This window comes from Glycine soja, chromosome 16 (assembly GCF_004193775.1).
Source record: "Glycine soja cultivar W05 chromosome 16, ASM419377v2, whole genome shotgun sequence".
Taxonomy (NCBI): Eukaryota; Viridiplantae; Streptophyta; class Magnoliopsida; order Fabales; family Fabaceae; genus Glycine; species Glycine soja.
The window spans coordinates 1,107,560-1,123,214 of record NC_041017.1 but is presented as its reverse complement, the minus strand read 5'-3'; the positions used below and the strand labels follow the sequence as shown (position 1 = coordinate 1,123,214).

General features: G+C 30.3%; 1 protein-coding gene across 1 annotated transcript; it reads left to right on the top strand.

Annotated features, from left to right (window-relative positions):
* The first annotated feature begins 2,970 nt into the window (after positions 1-2,970).
* Positions 2,971-5,772, top strand: LOC114391144 (subtilisin-like protease SBT1.5). The gene has a single exon (XM_028352147.1). It carries the CDS (start codon positions 3,099-3,101, stop codon positions 5,427-5,429), a length of 2,331 nt encoding a protein of 776 aa, XP_028207948.1. The 5' UTR covers positions 2,971-3,098; the 3' UTR covers positions 5,430-5,772.
* Positions 5,773-15,655: the final 9,883 nt, after the last annotated feature.

The window sequence follows — 15,655 nt, the reverse complement described above, 5'->3', positions numbered from 1 at the left end:
TTTCAGAATAACAATTTTTTTATTTTATATTAATATATGGAGAATGAATAATTTAGTATGAATGTATAAAAAAATATTTAAAAAATTTAAAAAAATATCTTATGAAAAAATATTTTAATTAGAGACTCTAATAATACACAGGAAGTTAAGAACACCATTAAGCAAGAAAATGACGTCATCATACACCCGTACTCAATGACTCTCTTAGGTTGTGAAATTAAAAAGGATTTCCCAAAAAGTTTGTAAGAACAACTTTAATTATTATATTTCATTTATATATAGTTTTTTAATGATTGAAATAAATTTCCCATCTTAAATTTGTATTTAATAGAAAAAATAGGCAAGGTAAAACTAATTTATATGATTTAATAAAGAAAACATTTATAAAATATTTATATAAAAAAGTGAGATGAAAATCATTTTTTGTTTTTGTTTTTGTTTAAATAGTTTGTATATTTTTCTTAGTAAATACATATAAATTAATAATATATATTATTTTTATTACATTTCTATTAATTATTAGTTGAGATTTCGGGATGAAAAACTTAATTTCGACAATTTGAAAATATAAAAATTAGATGTGAGTAATTAAAATTAAAGAGACTAAAATTAATAGTGTTTTTTTTATTCAGCTAAAATTCATAGTATGAGAATTAAAAATGAAATCAAATATTTACTCTACAAATTTGAACTTCTTAGGTTTGAAAAGACTCATTGATTAGCATCAATCACGACATGGACTTCTTCCATGTTCGTTCCATAATCCATGTGATCGAACTTGCTAGTTATTTTCTACTCAGAAACTGTTGTATCTTTGCTGGCCCGCAGCATTGAGAAAACTTAATTTGAACATGAAATAATTTCTTAAAGGAAAAATAAGGATGTATTTGATTGTATTTTTGTTTTTTAAAATTATTTTATAAAAAAAATTAGAATTATTTTTTAGAGAATAATTAGAAGGTGGGGGGATGAAATAAAACAGGGAAGAAAATAAGTAATAAAAAAGTACAAGTAAAAAATCAAAACAGTTTAAAGATATTTTGTTTTTTATTTTAAAAATTGAAAATAGATATATTACTTTTTAAAATTTAAAATATTCGTATCAAACAATTTTTATTTTATCTTTTTTTTAAAAAAAAAATAAGCTATTAATTTCACAGGTTTTTCTAAAATGTGAATGCAATGCATGTACATGTTAAGAGTGTTATTATACTAATTTATTTATTTATTATTATTATAAAAATAATTTATTTTTTAAATTCGTAAAAATAAAAAATCATCTCTCTCATTGTCTTTTCTCTCCCAATTATTTCTTTCCATTATCACCTCTCCTTTTCTTTCTATAAAAAGAACTTATATCATTTATCGCTTTCATTATCTCTCCACCCGTAATTATCTTTCATTTTCAAAACCTTTTCAGCAACCCTAACTAGTACGCTTGCTACCTGCGACTGTTAATAGTGTTATACAAAATTCATACGATTTATTCACTTCAATTTTCTTAATTCATCATCCAATCTATTTTGTTTCAAATTTAAATATAATATAATTCAATCCAATCTAAAATTGTTTTGGTTGGATTAGTTTAGAGTTTTAGTTTTACTTTTTTTATAAAAAAATATTAAATAAATGATGAAATCAATAATGAACATAATAAAAATTAATATCAAATAACACATTTATAAATCATTATACATCCATTAGTGGTATAACTCTTCAAATATACACTACTGGTATTAAATATAAATTTACATAAGTTAATAATTATATTTGTGTGTCTTCACACAAATAATTTATTTTAATTAAATATATCATAAGTATCATCCACAGAAAATAAATATAAAATCAAGTAAATAATAATTTCAATTTAAATATTTAAGACAATTAGATATTATGAATCGAACATAAAATTATTAGTTAAATTTTTAAAAAAATTAACACTACTATTCGTGTGTTTGATGATTATCATTTATCATATATGTCACTTTATTTTTACACTCTTTCCCTCTACTCAATTCATTTAAAAATAAAATAAATAGTTATATTTCCACGTTTTCATTTGCACCGAAGATGATGAGCATTGATGGGCCTGCGACAAAAACCAAAAGGTCACAAGAATCCAACATGTATCGTACCTGTAAGTTATCATGATTCATGACCTTACCATCTAATAACTAATTAACCAATGTATCTATAAAGTACGTACGTAATATCTCGTCCTTTAAATGGTTTTATTTGTAAATTTAGTTCAAATGACTTTGCATTCTATGTACAATTTTGAACATTACTTTCATCTTATGACATTGGCTGGATTGAAAAAGAATGAAACTAACAATGTTTTATTTAGTTGACGAATAATTTGATTTCTTAAGCATATAGACACGGTGACGAGAAATTCATTCTTAAGCATAAACTTTATTAGAAGACAAAACCCACTCTTAACTTATACCACAAAAGGAATTAACAATGGCTGAGGATTAGAAAATACACTTGGCAGAAAAGGGAATGCAATTGCAGGCAAATGGTGGACCTTGTTTTAGGTGAGAGTAGATTTTCAATTTCAATATTAGTTTGCTGTAATGGGTACAAGGTACTTGAGTGTATATAAATGGATTGTTTGGACTCAGTGGAAAGTCAAGACTTGATGGAGGGGTCTTAGTTTAGTCCTATGACACGGATGGTTAACGTAATTCATGGACCCAATTATGGAGCCACAATTGTTTATTGGAGCATTAATTGCCAAAGCTGGTTGCACAAAAAAAGAAGACGTACAAGTATCAATTTCTCATGTAAAATGGTAAAGAATTTAATTTTCATATGCATTATCAATTCGAATAGATTGCTATCCTGTCAATAAAATGAAAATTTATCTTATACATTATTATAAAATAATGTAAACAATTTTGACAATGACTTCAAACAGTTAAACCTTGTGTATAGCAAATTTTGTTAAGTAGACACTTTTTTTTTACTTTGGGAATAATAAAGATGTGTTTGTTTTGTACTTGGTGTGTGAAATGAGAGAAAACATTGAGAATAGTTTATGAAGTCGAGCACTAGAGTCTTGTACTGCTAGACTGAAAGAGCTTCCTTGTTCAATGGCTCCATTTGGCTCCTTGGTCATTCTCCCCTTTTTGTTGATAGCAACAGTGACTTGTTCTACTTCAGAGAAGGAAAATAGTAAAACTTTCATAGTCCAAGTCCACCACCAAACCAAGCCTTCCATATTCCCTACCCACAAACACTGGTACGACTCCTCCCTCTCTTCCATTTCCACCACCGCTTCTGTTATACACACCTACGACACCGTTTTTCATGGCTTCTCCGCAAAGCTCTCACCTTCAGAGGCACAGAAGCTGCAATCACTCGGCCACGTCATCACTCTCATTCCCGAACAGCTTCGTTCCCTTCACACCACGCGCTCCCCTGAGTTTCTCGGCTTAACTACCGCCGACAGGACCGGCTTGCTCCACGAGACCGATTTCGGCTCGGATCTCGTCATCGGAGTTATCGACACCGGAATCTGGCCGGAGCGCCAGAGCTTCAACGACCGCGACCTCGGCCCCGTTCCCGCCAAATGGAGGGGAAAGTGCGTCGCCGGACAAAATTTTCCGGCCACTTCCTGCAACCGGAAACTCATCGGCGCCAGGTGGTTCTCCGGCGGATACGAGGCCACCAACGGGAAGATGAATGAGACCACTGAGTTCCGCTCGCCGAGAGACTCCGACGGCCACGGCACGCACACGGCGTCCATTGCCGCCGGGAGATACGTCTCGCCAGCGTCCACGTTAGGGTACGCCAAGGGCGTCGCCGCCGGCATGGCGCCGAAGGCGCGGCTCGCGGTGTATAAAGTCTGCTGGAACGGCGGTTGCTTTGACTCCGACATTCTCGCTGCCTTCGACGCCGCCGTGTCCGACGGCGTCGACGTGGCGTCGCTGAGCGTCGGAGGTGTTGTGGTACCTTACCATCTCGATGTCATTGCTATTGGCGCCTTCGCCGCCGCCTCCGCCGGCGTTTTTGTCTCCGCCTCCGCGGGAAACGGTGGTCCCGGCGGACTCACGGTGACCAATGTGGCGCCTTGGGTGACCACCGTTGGTGCCGGAACCTTAGACAGAGATTTCCCGGCGAATGTGAAGCTTGGAAGTGGAAAAATAGTACCTGGAATTAGTATTTATGGTGGACCGGGTCTAACTCCGGGTCGAATGTATCCAATTGTTTATGCGGGTGTTGAACAATTTGGCGGTGGTGGTGATGGGTATTCATCATCACTTTGTTTAGAAGGTTCCTTGGATCCTAAGTTTGTAAAAGGAAAAATTGTTGTGTGTGATAGAGGGATTAATTCAAGAGCTGCCAAAGGTGAACAAGTTAAGAAAAATGGAGGAGTTGGCATGATTTTGGCCAATGGTGTGTTTGATGGTGAAGGATTAGTAGCTGATTGCCACGTATTACCTGCCACGGCGGTTGGCGCCACTGCCGGGGACGAAATCCGGAGTTACATCGGGAATTCACGGACGCCGGCCACAGCGACAATCGTGTTCAAGGGAACAAGACTAGGGGTTAGGCCAGCACCTGTGGTGGCATCATTTTCAGCAAGAGGGCCAAACCCTGTGTCTCCAGAGATTCTGAAGCCCGATGTAATAGCCCCAGGGTTGAACATTCTTGCAGCTTGGCCTGATCATGTTGGACCCTCTGGGGTACCCTCTGATGGACGCAGGACTGAGTTCAACATCCTCTCTGGGACTTCAATGGCTTGTCCTCATGTTTCTGGTTTGGCTGCTTTGTTGAAAGCAGCCCATCCTGATTGGAGTCCTGCTTCTATTAGGTCTGCTTTGATGACCACTGCTTACACTGTGGACAACAAGGGTGATCCCATCTTGGATGAGTCCACTGGGAATGTTTCTTCAGTGTTTGATTATGGTGCTGGCCATGTTCACCCCGTCAAGGCCATGAACCCTGGCTTGGTTTATGATATCTCCTCTAATGATTATGTGAATTTCTTGTGTAATTCAAATTACACCACCAACACTATCCGTGTCATCACTAGAAGGAATGCTGATTGCAGTGGGGCTAAAAGGGCAGGACATTCTGGGAACCTCAATTACCCTTCATTGTCTGCAGTGTTTCAGCTATATGGAAAGAAGAGAATGGCTACACATTTTATTAGGACTGTGACCAATGTTGGGGACCCTAGTTCAGTGTACAAGGTCACTGTTAAGCCGCCACGCGGAACGGTGGTCACCGTGAAGCCGGACACCTTGAATTTCAGGAGGGTGGGGCAGAAGCTCAACTTTCTTGTCAGGGTTCAAATTAGGGCTGTTAAGCTTTCTCCGGGTGGTTCTAGTGTGAAGAGTGGCTTCATAGTTTGGTCTGATGGGAAGCATACTGTCACAAGTCCCCTTGTTGTGACGATGCAGCAGCCTCTGGATTAGTGGATTGAGGTTTTGGGTGTAGAAATTTTGGGTATTTATCCATCTTGGATAATATCGTATTTTAAAAATAAAAAAAAGCTCTATGTGCTTAATAGAGAATGTGTTTGTGAAGGTGTTCCATTTGTAAGAACTGGAGGAAGGATGGTTTGTTAGAGAGAGCGTGATGGTGGTGCTGTCAAAAGGGGGGAAAGTTATCATCAAAGACAAAGGTATGGTGGAAGTATATCTTTCATGTTGTATAATTAAGAATGTTTGTAGAAAATGTTGTTTTTAGAAGAGGATAAGAATATTTTGGAAGGTTCCTTTCCTTTTTGAATGATGCTGTCTGTTGAATCCTTTGAAATTTTTTAATATCTTGATCAGTCAAATATTTGGTAAACCCATGTGGATAGAGACGGTAGTGTTATATCCTGCAAGAAACTTAGCTGGTTGAGCAACCAAATCTTTAAACGAAGTGTTTTTTGTTTTAAAGTGGGAAAGAATTGATTTTTGATGGAATTAATTTTGAATTGTAAAATGATTGACATGTGTATTTAAATTGATTTCGATAAATACATTTCACATAAAAATGTGTCTATGATATAGAAAATTCATTTTGGTGTAAACCAAACATTCCGTAGGTACTGCACAGAAGCCACGCTAGGATCATTACAACAGGACAAAAAAAAACTAGACAAATATTTGGGGTTGTCTTATTTTCTTTCTTTTTCTTCAGCACTTATCACGTGATTGCTGCAACTGTGCGATAAATCCATGGCAGGATCTATCAGGATAGATATGCATTGTCTGATTGGTGAAGAATAGACGTATTCAGGGGTATCTCATATTCTAAATTTTAAGATCAAGTATTACAATGCAGTTAAACCAAAGATATCAAAATTCTAAAGTTTTAGTCACCTTGTAAACAATAAATGAAAGGTTGCATATTGATTTCTTATAATATTTCATATGTATAATACGGATCCAAAAACAAAATAAAATGTGTGTAATTCAGATTAGTTAACGATATCCAATGAGTATCCACCTGGAACCACTGTGATTCCTTAGCTGCAGCCTGCAATGTCTACTGTCTAATACTAATGTGTATTTGGGAAGTAATTGAATTCAACCCAAACGAACTTTTAGATGAAAATTATAACATAATTGTTTTGACATTTATGATTTGAAAAGTGACTTTCCTATTCAACGTGATTTCAATTCTTATCCAAACACATACTATTAACCACTGAGACATGGAAAAATAAAAATAATAAATTTTGGCCTCAAGTTATTGATGTAAACTTTTAGCTCGCTTAGTTCTTGCAAGATTCCCAATAAATGTACAGGGCTGGTCGTACTGAGAATTCAAATTTGCGGATGCATCAAAACTGAAATTGGCCATGCAATGACGCAAGACAATCTGCATTCAAATGATGAAGGTTGAATTGAAATTTTGAAAATAGCTAACTTAGACGTTCCAACAAAGCTTCTTAGTTGGACAAAAAAAGAAAAGAAATTGGTTTGCCAACCGTGGCCCAACATCATGAGAATTCTTTTCAAGCTGCTTATCGCGTGTGTATCATTCGGTGTTCCCTATTGTCTTTTGCTTTTTCCTTCTTATAATCTCTTAACACAAAAGCAATACCAAAAAGATATCTTATATTGACGTGGATAAATAGGAAAGCGTCCCTTGGTTTTTTCAATTCAAATAGAGAGGGAGAGAAAAAAAACTTCTTTTTTTGGATTAAAAATATTAAAAGAAAGAAACGAAAGGAATTGGTTAGAAATGGAAGTAGGCATTTGATTCCCTTAAAGTGAAGGATGTAACAATGAAGATCTAAGTAAAATTTTGAAACTGTTAATGTGAAAACTAACAATTGAGATGCACATAAGAACACGTGTATAACAACCATGATAAAATTTATTTCATTGATTTTTTTTATCAATAATTATAGTTGTGTGTGGATTCTCTTTGGAAAAGTTTCAATAGGAGATAGATTTATCACTTAACCTCTAAAATTAACCACACCTATCTTTCTCTGTGTATTTTTCTTCCACTGAAAATTTGCAGCACTGGAAAAATAGACGTTCGTAAGAGTTTTGCATTTACCCTTTTATATTACTCCACTCACTTTAACAAAGTCAAATTTGATTTTTGTAGAACTGTACACCCATTAATAGGATATGTGTGACCCTCACAGCCCATTAAGAGTTTGCCAACTCATCCAAAAGAAGAAAAAAGATAAATGAAACTTTGCTTTAGAGATTTTTTAGCATATTTTTATTGTTTATAGCAATCAGTATTCAAGTAATTATTTCTGACTTATAAAAATCTTTAAAAAAAAAAAAAGAATGACCAGATGAAAAGTAGAGAGAAATTGAAAACTGAGTATTGTGATGCCCATAACAAAATGGGCTGAACTGAAGTACTTAGCCCAAAGGTGTTTACTACTAACCGGGACACTTCTACAATCCGAGAAACACTATGAAAAATAGGGCAGCTAAAAAAACTAATTTTAAAAAATAAATATAAATATAACTAGTTATATAAAAGTATAATCAATTTTATAGTTATGATTGTTTCAAATAATTTATTTTTATTTAAAAATAATTATAAAAATATAACTAATTTTATAAAAATGGTTATTTCAAATTACTTATTTTTATTCATTCATAACCAATTTTATGATTGATTTTAAATATAACTTGTTATATAACTAGTTTATTCATATTTGATTATATACTATTTAAAAAAAATAACTGGTTATTTCAAATTATAACTAGTTATGATTATACTCACTTATAATTTAGTTATGATTGTAGTTATATAAATTCTCAAACTATGAACATCCCTATTGAAAATGAAACAGATTTTTGGATATGAGTTTGATAAGTTGGACACTTTACACGCCCAAAATGTTCTATTGGCCCAAATTTTGCTATTAAATTAAGCACAGTTCTATGGGCCACAATTTCTTGAGTTCTTATGTCTTTCTCAGCTTCTTGACCCGTAAAACAACTTTTCTCCATCCGAGAAGAGAAAAAGTCATTTGCTAAATATCAGGTTTCATATAACTGAATAAGAAATTTACCATCTGTATTTTTATTTGAAACCTCCGGTCAAAGTCTGTAATTAGTCTTTAACTTCTCATTAAAAAAAAGTTTCACATATAAATGTTCAGTAGGAATATCTAATTTTATGTTGATATGCAATCTATCAAGATTTTTTGTTTGCGCCAACCAAAATGTTCAACCAGTTGTGAATTCCAGTTTTATCCGCAAAATAGTTTTGTATTTTTTTTTTTGGTTGTTATATAATATGGCTAAAACTCTGTTGAGATTGCAAGTATAAAACGTATTTCGAATTAATAGATTGCAACCAGTTTTGTTTTTTTTTTTTAAATGCATTGCGAGTATAAAACGTGTTTCGAATTAATAAAGTTCTTACAAAAATTTCTCTATAAAAATGCCAGTGAGATTTTATTTCCTTTCAGTATCAACAAGTACATAAATAAATGCAGAAGCGTTAAATGTTCGGAGTACGTCTCATCTCATTTTTTTGGACCCTCATAGTATCATTTTGAAAAGATTCCATGACCCAATAAAGCTTTTTCACATACTCCCTTTATTTTAAAATAATTATAATATTCAGTAAAAAAAATATAATATAAATTTGGAAATATCAAGTTGTATGATTATGTTATCAGTTAATTTCATTAGCGAACTTCTATTTAGTTATGATATTCAAAAAGTAAAATAAAAAACATAGTTAATGTATTATCTATTTTTAATAGAGAAAATGAATAATTTAACATAAAAAACTTCTAAAACAGAAATTATTTTTAAAAGACAAAATTAATTAAAAAGATGTGATTGATGTTTTTTTTTTTTGTGTGTGTGTGTGTGGCTTCATGATACTATATACAACATGGGTGATCAATTTTTGTCATTGGAAACATGGATTAATTTGTTTGACCAAAATTACGATTAAGAGGTGAAAAACAATATGAACATCAATGATTACTCTTATCTTCAATTAGATACAGTAAAAACTAGAGCCAGACATTTGAATCTGGGTTCATGGGCCCTCGTGGGTTTTTTACAATTTAATATAATAATAATAATGTTAATAAATAAGAGGTATAAACTGAATAAAAATTAAATTTAAAAATTTTTATATGATTCAATAATTGTAAATGGTGATATAATATTTCGATTTAGTATAAAATTATAGATTAAATAAATATGATGTAAATGTTTTTTAGGTGACTTAAGATACAAATTATGTTATATTTTTTATGAATAATATTTTTTTATTACATAATTCATAGTTAATTTTTAAAAAGGTTTAAAATGAATCATATTACATTTTAAAATATAATTTTCTGTTTTTTAATCAAATGTGAGCCGGCCAGCTAATCCCAGGACAATAAAACCATTTAAAATGTGAATTTGTATAAGAACCTACACTGGCATGACAAAAAAATTGGGTAGCATCATTTTCATCACCAAGGTGTAAATTTGGACATCATCACTATCATGGACTGAGAAAGCAACCCAATAGTTCTATGAGAACTGTACCTGTAATTAAGTGGAAGATTCGTGTAGGACCAAAAAAAGAAGAAGAAAAAGAAATATGGAAGATTCATGTATTTTGTTAAGGGGAGAGCGTGTCTGTTCTCAATTTGGATTTTTGCATCAAATTGCAGCGCAGAAAACGACAAGACATCTATTTTTTAATTAGGCATGAGAAAAGTTAGAAGTGTCCCATTTTTACCCACGCAAATATCAATCGATGCTACATGAACATGAGTGTTGCACATCAATTAATATTAGTGTCAATGGAATCAAAGAGTTAGGAAGAGAATTAATTAGATTAAGTGAACTTGGCGTTGTGTGTAGTGAGACAATTGAGTTAAAAAAATATCAACTTGATCTACAACTTGTCCAATGGCTTAAAAGTGGATTAAATTATAAACTTGAAAGGATTTCTCGATAATATCGGTGATTACTAGTGAGACGATTATGTAAATTTTCGGACATCTATCTTTTCGCTCTTCTTAAGTTAACGTAACTTTCTCCACCTAATTTTTTAGTTGCGAATATTACTTGCTTCCTTCCATTCGTAATGAATAATATATCATATTCTTTTTTTAATAAACTATTCCAACCTTTTATTTTCATGGCCCAATTAATTACTAAACATAATTTCTTTAAGCAACTAGCTACGAATATCATAAAATATTCCAAAATTAATGCTTAGGAAGTGGCGAACGTTCTTCTAATATGGCGTTGTCTGAAAAAATAGTGGAGGAACACACATTTGACTCCTTATTTATATGACAAATGGGTTTAAAAAAAATATCAACTTGATCAAGTGGCGTAAAATAAAGTATAAAATAGAACTTGATCATAAGGATTTGTTGATAATTGATCCGGTTATTACAAGTGAGACTTTAGTGTAGATTTATGTGCATCTACATTCTGCTTTTCTCTATTTTTAAAGTTTCTGTTTAAAGAAAAAATATTGTATAATTTGAAATCACTACGTGTTTATGATCTTCAACAATCTTAATATATTATATATTCAAGTTTTATTAATTACTTTTTCTTGTAAATTAAAAAATGTATCAACAGATCATATAAATGTTGATTGAGATTATAAACACATTATAAATCTAGACCACACGATATTTTTTATTTCGTGTAAGGAAGAATATTACTTCCTTCTGTTGGTAATGAATAGCACGTGATTAAAAAAAAATAAAGAAACTGTTTAAACCTTTTATTTTTATAGCTCAATAATTATTAAGCATAAGCTAGCTGCGAATACGTGAAATTCAAAAAATAAATGCATGGGATTAATTAGGAGGTGACGAACTCATAATATGTTGCATCATCTTAAAAATTTAAATAAGAAAGTTGCGAGTCTCTATTTTTGTTTCTTTGCCCTTTGTTTTTTCAAGGAAGGAAATAGTTTAAAAAAAAAGTTGTTTGGAATCATAATCAGCAGCAGAGAAAATCAGAATTCTTTTACCTGGTTTAATACCTTTCCTAAAATCACAATATCAAATCAATAGAACTCCCTAAACAATATTAACAACAAAAGCTAATTAATCATGAAAATCGAACTGTTTGGTTAACTTCACTCACATGTAACTTGAATCTTTGTATTCTAGTGAATAATCATAAACAATTAGTTAAATACAGGTCATTCAACAGCACATGAATAAATGAATGTTATCCTTTTCCTAGTTTCCTTCCATGCTACCTCAATATTATGACACAAGACTCGTTTCTAATTAAAATTGATAGTGGATTGGGCATGGGCCATGGTTTTTTTCATTTAAAGTTCCAACCCAGCCCATGGGCCACCCATTTGTTGCCTTCGTACGGGAGACAGCTACAGAGTGGGCCCCCAATGGGTCTGGTGGGACCACATATGACCATGTTTTTCTTTATCAAAAGATCACAGCCGTTGAAATCTTAGTCATAGGTCAGCAAAGCCAGATAAAGTCAACACTGCGGACGTTTTGTTCGAGTGTCTTGGCAAAGAAATTATTAAGTAATCTTGTACTATTATTTATTTATGGTCTTGATTATTCTTATATAACACATATTTAAATTTTTAATTTATAAAATAAATAAATAATACTTAATTATTAGTCATGTAAAAATTAATCGAAATCATAATTTAAGATTACCTATTTTTTTTGTCTATGGTGTATCTTCTTGCACACTTGGTTCACCCACTTGCCCACTTGATCATAATGATGTTTCGTTGTTTAATTGATAATGTACCTCTTTTGACAAAAGTAAGCGTGTACTCCACGTGTCTAAGTTGATAAGGTCAAACTGTAGTTTACTCGCTTCTTTGAATTTGAGTTAATTAATAGTAGTATTTGATATTTGATATAGTTAATCAATAACCAGTGACGAAGGATTTTATTTATAATTTTTTGTCTTGACAAACTTTTGGTTCGCGATTAGGTAAATTCCATGAAAATTGTTAGAATTTGAGATTAAAAAAATATGACATTTAAATTATGATTTACTTGCGTGACTATTGAGAGATGGTGTAAGTCCCATCTTCTATAGATTTTGGTTTTCCATTAATATGACATTTAAATTATGATTCATTGATTTATTATTAGAAGTGGAACTACGTCTCGTACTGTTTTGACCTTAGTTTTAAATGGTCATGGAATTGATGATGGTACGTACTTTAATTTGGGTTGATCCTTGAATAATCAAGATGGCTTTCTCTCTCAACTGAACCTAAACGCCTTCGTCTTCCCAAAATTCAGGAACAGCATGTGGTTGTGACTAACCTTTTGTTTCTTCCTTTGGCTGACACATATAATACTCCCATTATCTGAAGAATCCAAGAGAAAAAGAAAACAAAGATAAAGTGCATTCAAACATAAAGAAAACAATCAAATGAAAAAAAATATTGTATATAATGTGCAATTGAATTAAATTAAAGAATCTTGAATTAATAAGAATTTGCGGGAATAAAAAATAAAGAAGAAAATGTAAATAGTGACTATCCTCATTTTTTAAGTATACTACTATCCGCATCACACTAGGTCAATCTTAATAGATTAACAATTATCCTCATAAGTGTTTTTGTGGATATCCATTGAATTTGAATCTAATAATTATAACATAAAAAGTCAATTATGTTTAAGTTAAAATCATTTACAAATTAAGTGGTGAAATTTTAACTTGAAATTAAGATATTATTTAAAGTCAAACAGGCACATACTACCCGAAAAGATTATGGGCCCATTTGTTTAAGTTTATTTAAAAAAAACATTTTTTAATAAAATAAGTATTTTTTATTTTTTAATGTGCTTGCGTAAATTATTTTTAAAAATATAATTTTTTAAGAAGTAAATTATATTTGTTTCTTAAAAAAATAGTTTTTAAAAAAATTATTTTTTAATTAATTTTTTAAGTTTAAACAAATTAGATCCTATATGTCTTTATCTAGATCATTTATTCTCATTTTAATTTTTTTTTGTTTCTTTAATTTAATCTTATGTAATAGCATGTATTTTTAATTATTTCAAAGATCTATCATAAAGTACTAAGTAATTGATTTAATTATAATGACCATCATCTGTTTTGTTTTTATAAAACTTTACATTTTTCTTTTTTTATATTACTTTTAATCTCATATGTTAATTATGCTAAACTTCCGTTAATAAATTTAATAAAAGAAAAAAAAGATATTTATTTATGAAAGAAAAAATAAAAGCTAAACAAATAATGTTTAAATCGTTACATGGAGAATTTTATCTATAACTATTTTAATACTCAATTTAAATCTTAATTCAACTTGTTGAAATTAATATGAACTATTTTACATATATACACTTTTTGTTATTTTTTTAACGTGGAACAATTTAAAAATTAAAATAAATAAATAATGATAATTTAGACCCAAAAAATCATTAAAAATCATATGCTCCTCATATAATAATTTCAAATTAATGTTTCTCAATCTAAAACATCATAAAGTGACTTTAAAAAAAAAAATCAAATGGTGGTTAATGAAAAAAAACTAACAATTAAGGTATTTTTTTAAGATTAAAAAAAAACAGCAATGTCTAGTATAATAAAAGTAACTCATAATGATAATCATTGTAATTTAGTCCTAAGTAATTTCACTACTACTTAACATTATAATATTTTTTATTTTTTATTAATATTATTGTTTTTAATATTTTATTTAAGTTTGAAAATATCTATACATGCAGTATGCAAAAGTTTGCTAATAATTAATTAACACAAGATGTATATGCTGGGAAAATGAAAGAATTCAACATTTTTATACTACCTGTTGTATTCCGTTAACAATGAAAACATTTGTACCTGTTATGTAAAAGAATCATGCGTCTTCATGCAAGTAATGTTAAATTTTCGGAGCCACGCCTACATTGATCGATAACCAAGTTAAAAGAAAAATCCAAAGCCAACACGACCTCTAATGACATAAGCCTCTGCTATCTGCATGTGCCATCAGCAAAGTCCAAATCTTCAACCAGTATATATATATATATATATATATATATATATATATATATATATATATATATATATATATATATATATATATATATATATATATATATATAATGGCATAAAATATTATCTATTGACAATGTATATCCATTAAATTCTATTAAAATTAAAGAAAATAACAAAAGTTACAATTATAAAAATAGAATAAATGATCAATTTAATTCTTGAAATTATGTTTTACTATCACTTGAATCTATAGAATTAACAAAATTAAAAAAAAAAAAAACTTTCCAAATTTGTGATTTGTGACTTATTTTTGTTCAGAGTTATATAACAGTGTAACTTAATTAAGTGATGATATTAATATATGTTTAAAGATTAAAGTAATAATAAGTTATTAAATTTAACTGTTCAGATGAAATGAATTACAGCTTGAGATATTTTTTAAAATTTTGTAAAACCTAAAACAAAAGTTAGAGTAAATTACAAATTTAGGACTAATTTTTACTTTAAAATATTATTCATATGCTCTTAAATTGATTTATCTTTATAAAAATTATAATTTATTGTTTATTATTCTAAACAATTGTAAGAAGCAGACATATCATTGGATGCCACGTGATACTTTGAAGTAAACTACGTGGCACTCAACCTCAACGAATGCATGTCTTACAACCACGTATAGCTCAACTGTACAGTGTACCCTATACGGTATCATATACCATATATTAGTACTCGTGATGTATGGTGGGCTCCATCCACCCAAACAACTTTTTGTAGTAATCTCTACGTTAAATTGTAGTAATTTTGAACTCCGTTATTTTATAATTTGCATTTTTTTTCTTTCACAACTTTAACTTTTATTTTAGAAAATTTATATTTTTTTTTTGTAAAATCTTAATTATATATATATATATATATTAGATATAGAGTTCAAATAAAATAAATAAATAAAAATATGTAAAATGGTAAGATTGAGAATTTGATCAAAATTAAATTTTTTTAAAAATGTAGAAACTCAAATATAAAAAAAAAAGATAAAACTCCCATATTAAAAATTAAAAGAAAAGAAAATTAAAATTTAGATCAAACTTTATTATTTATTTAGACTGACTTTAATGCAGGTTCTTATACGAAAGACCTTTTTTTATCAGTATATGTAACAACCGTTTCTTAATTATTATTATTTTTTGTTTTTAAAAATACTTTTTATTTCA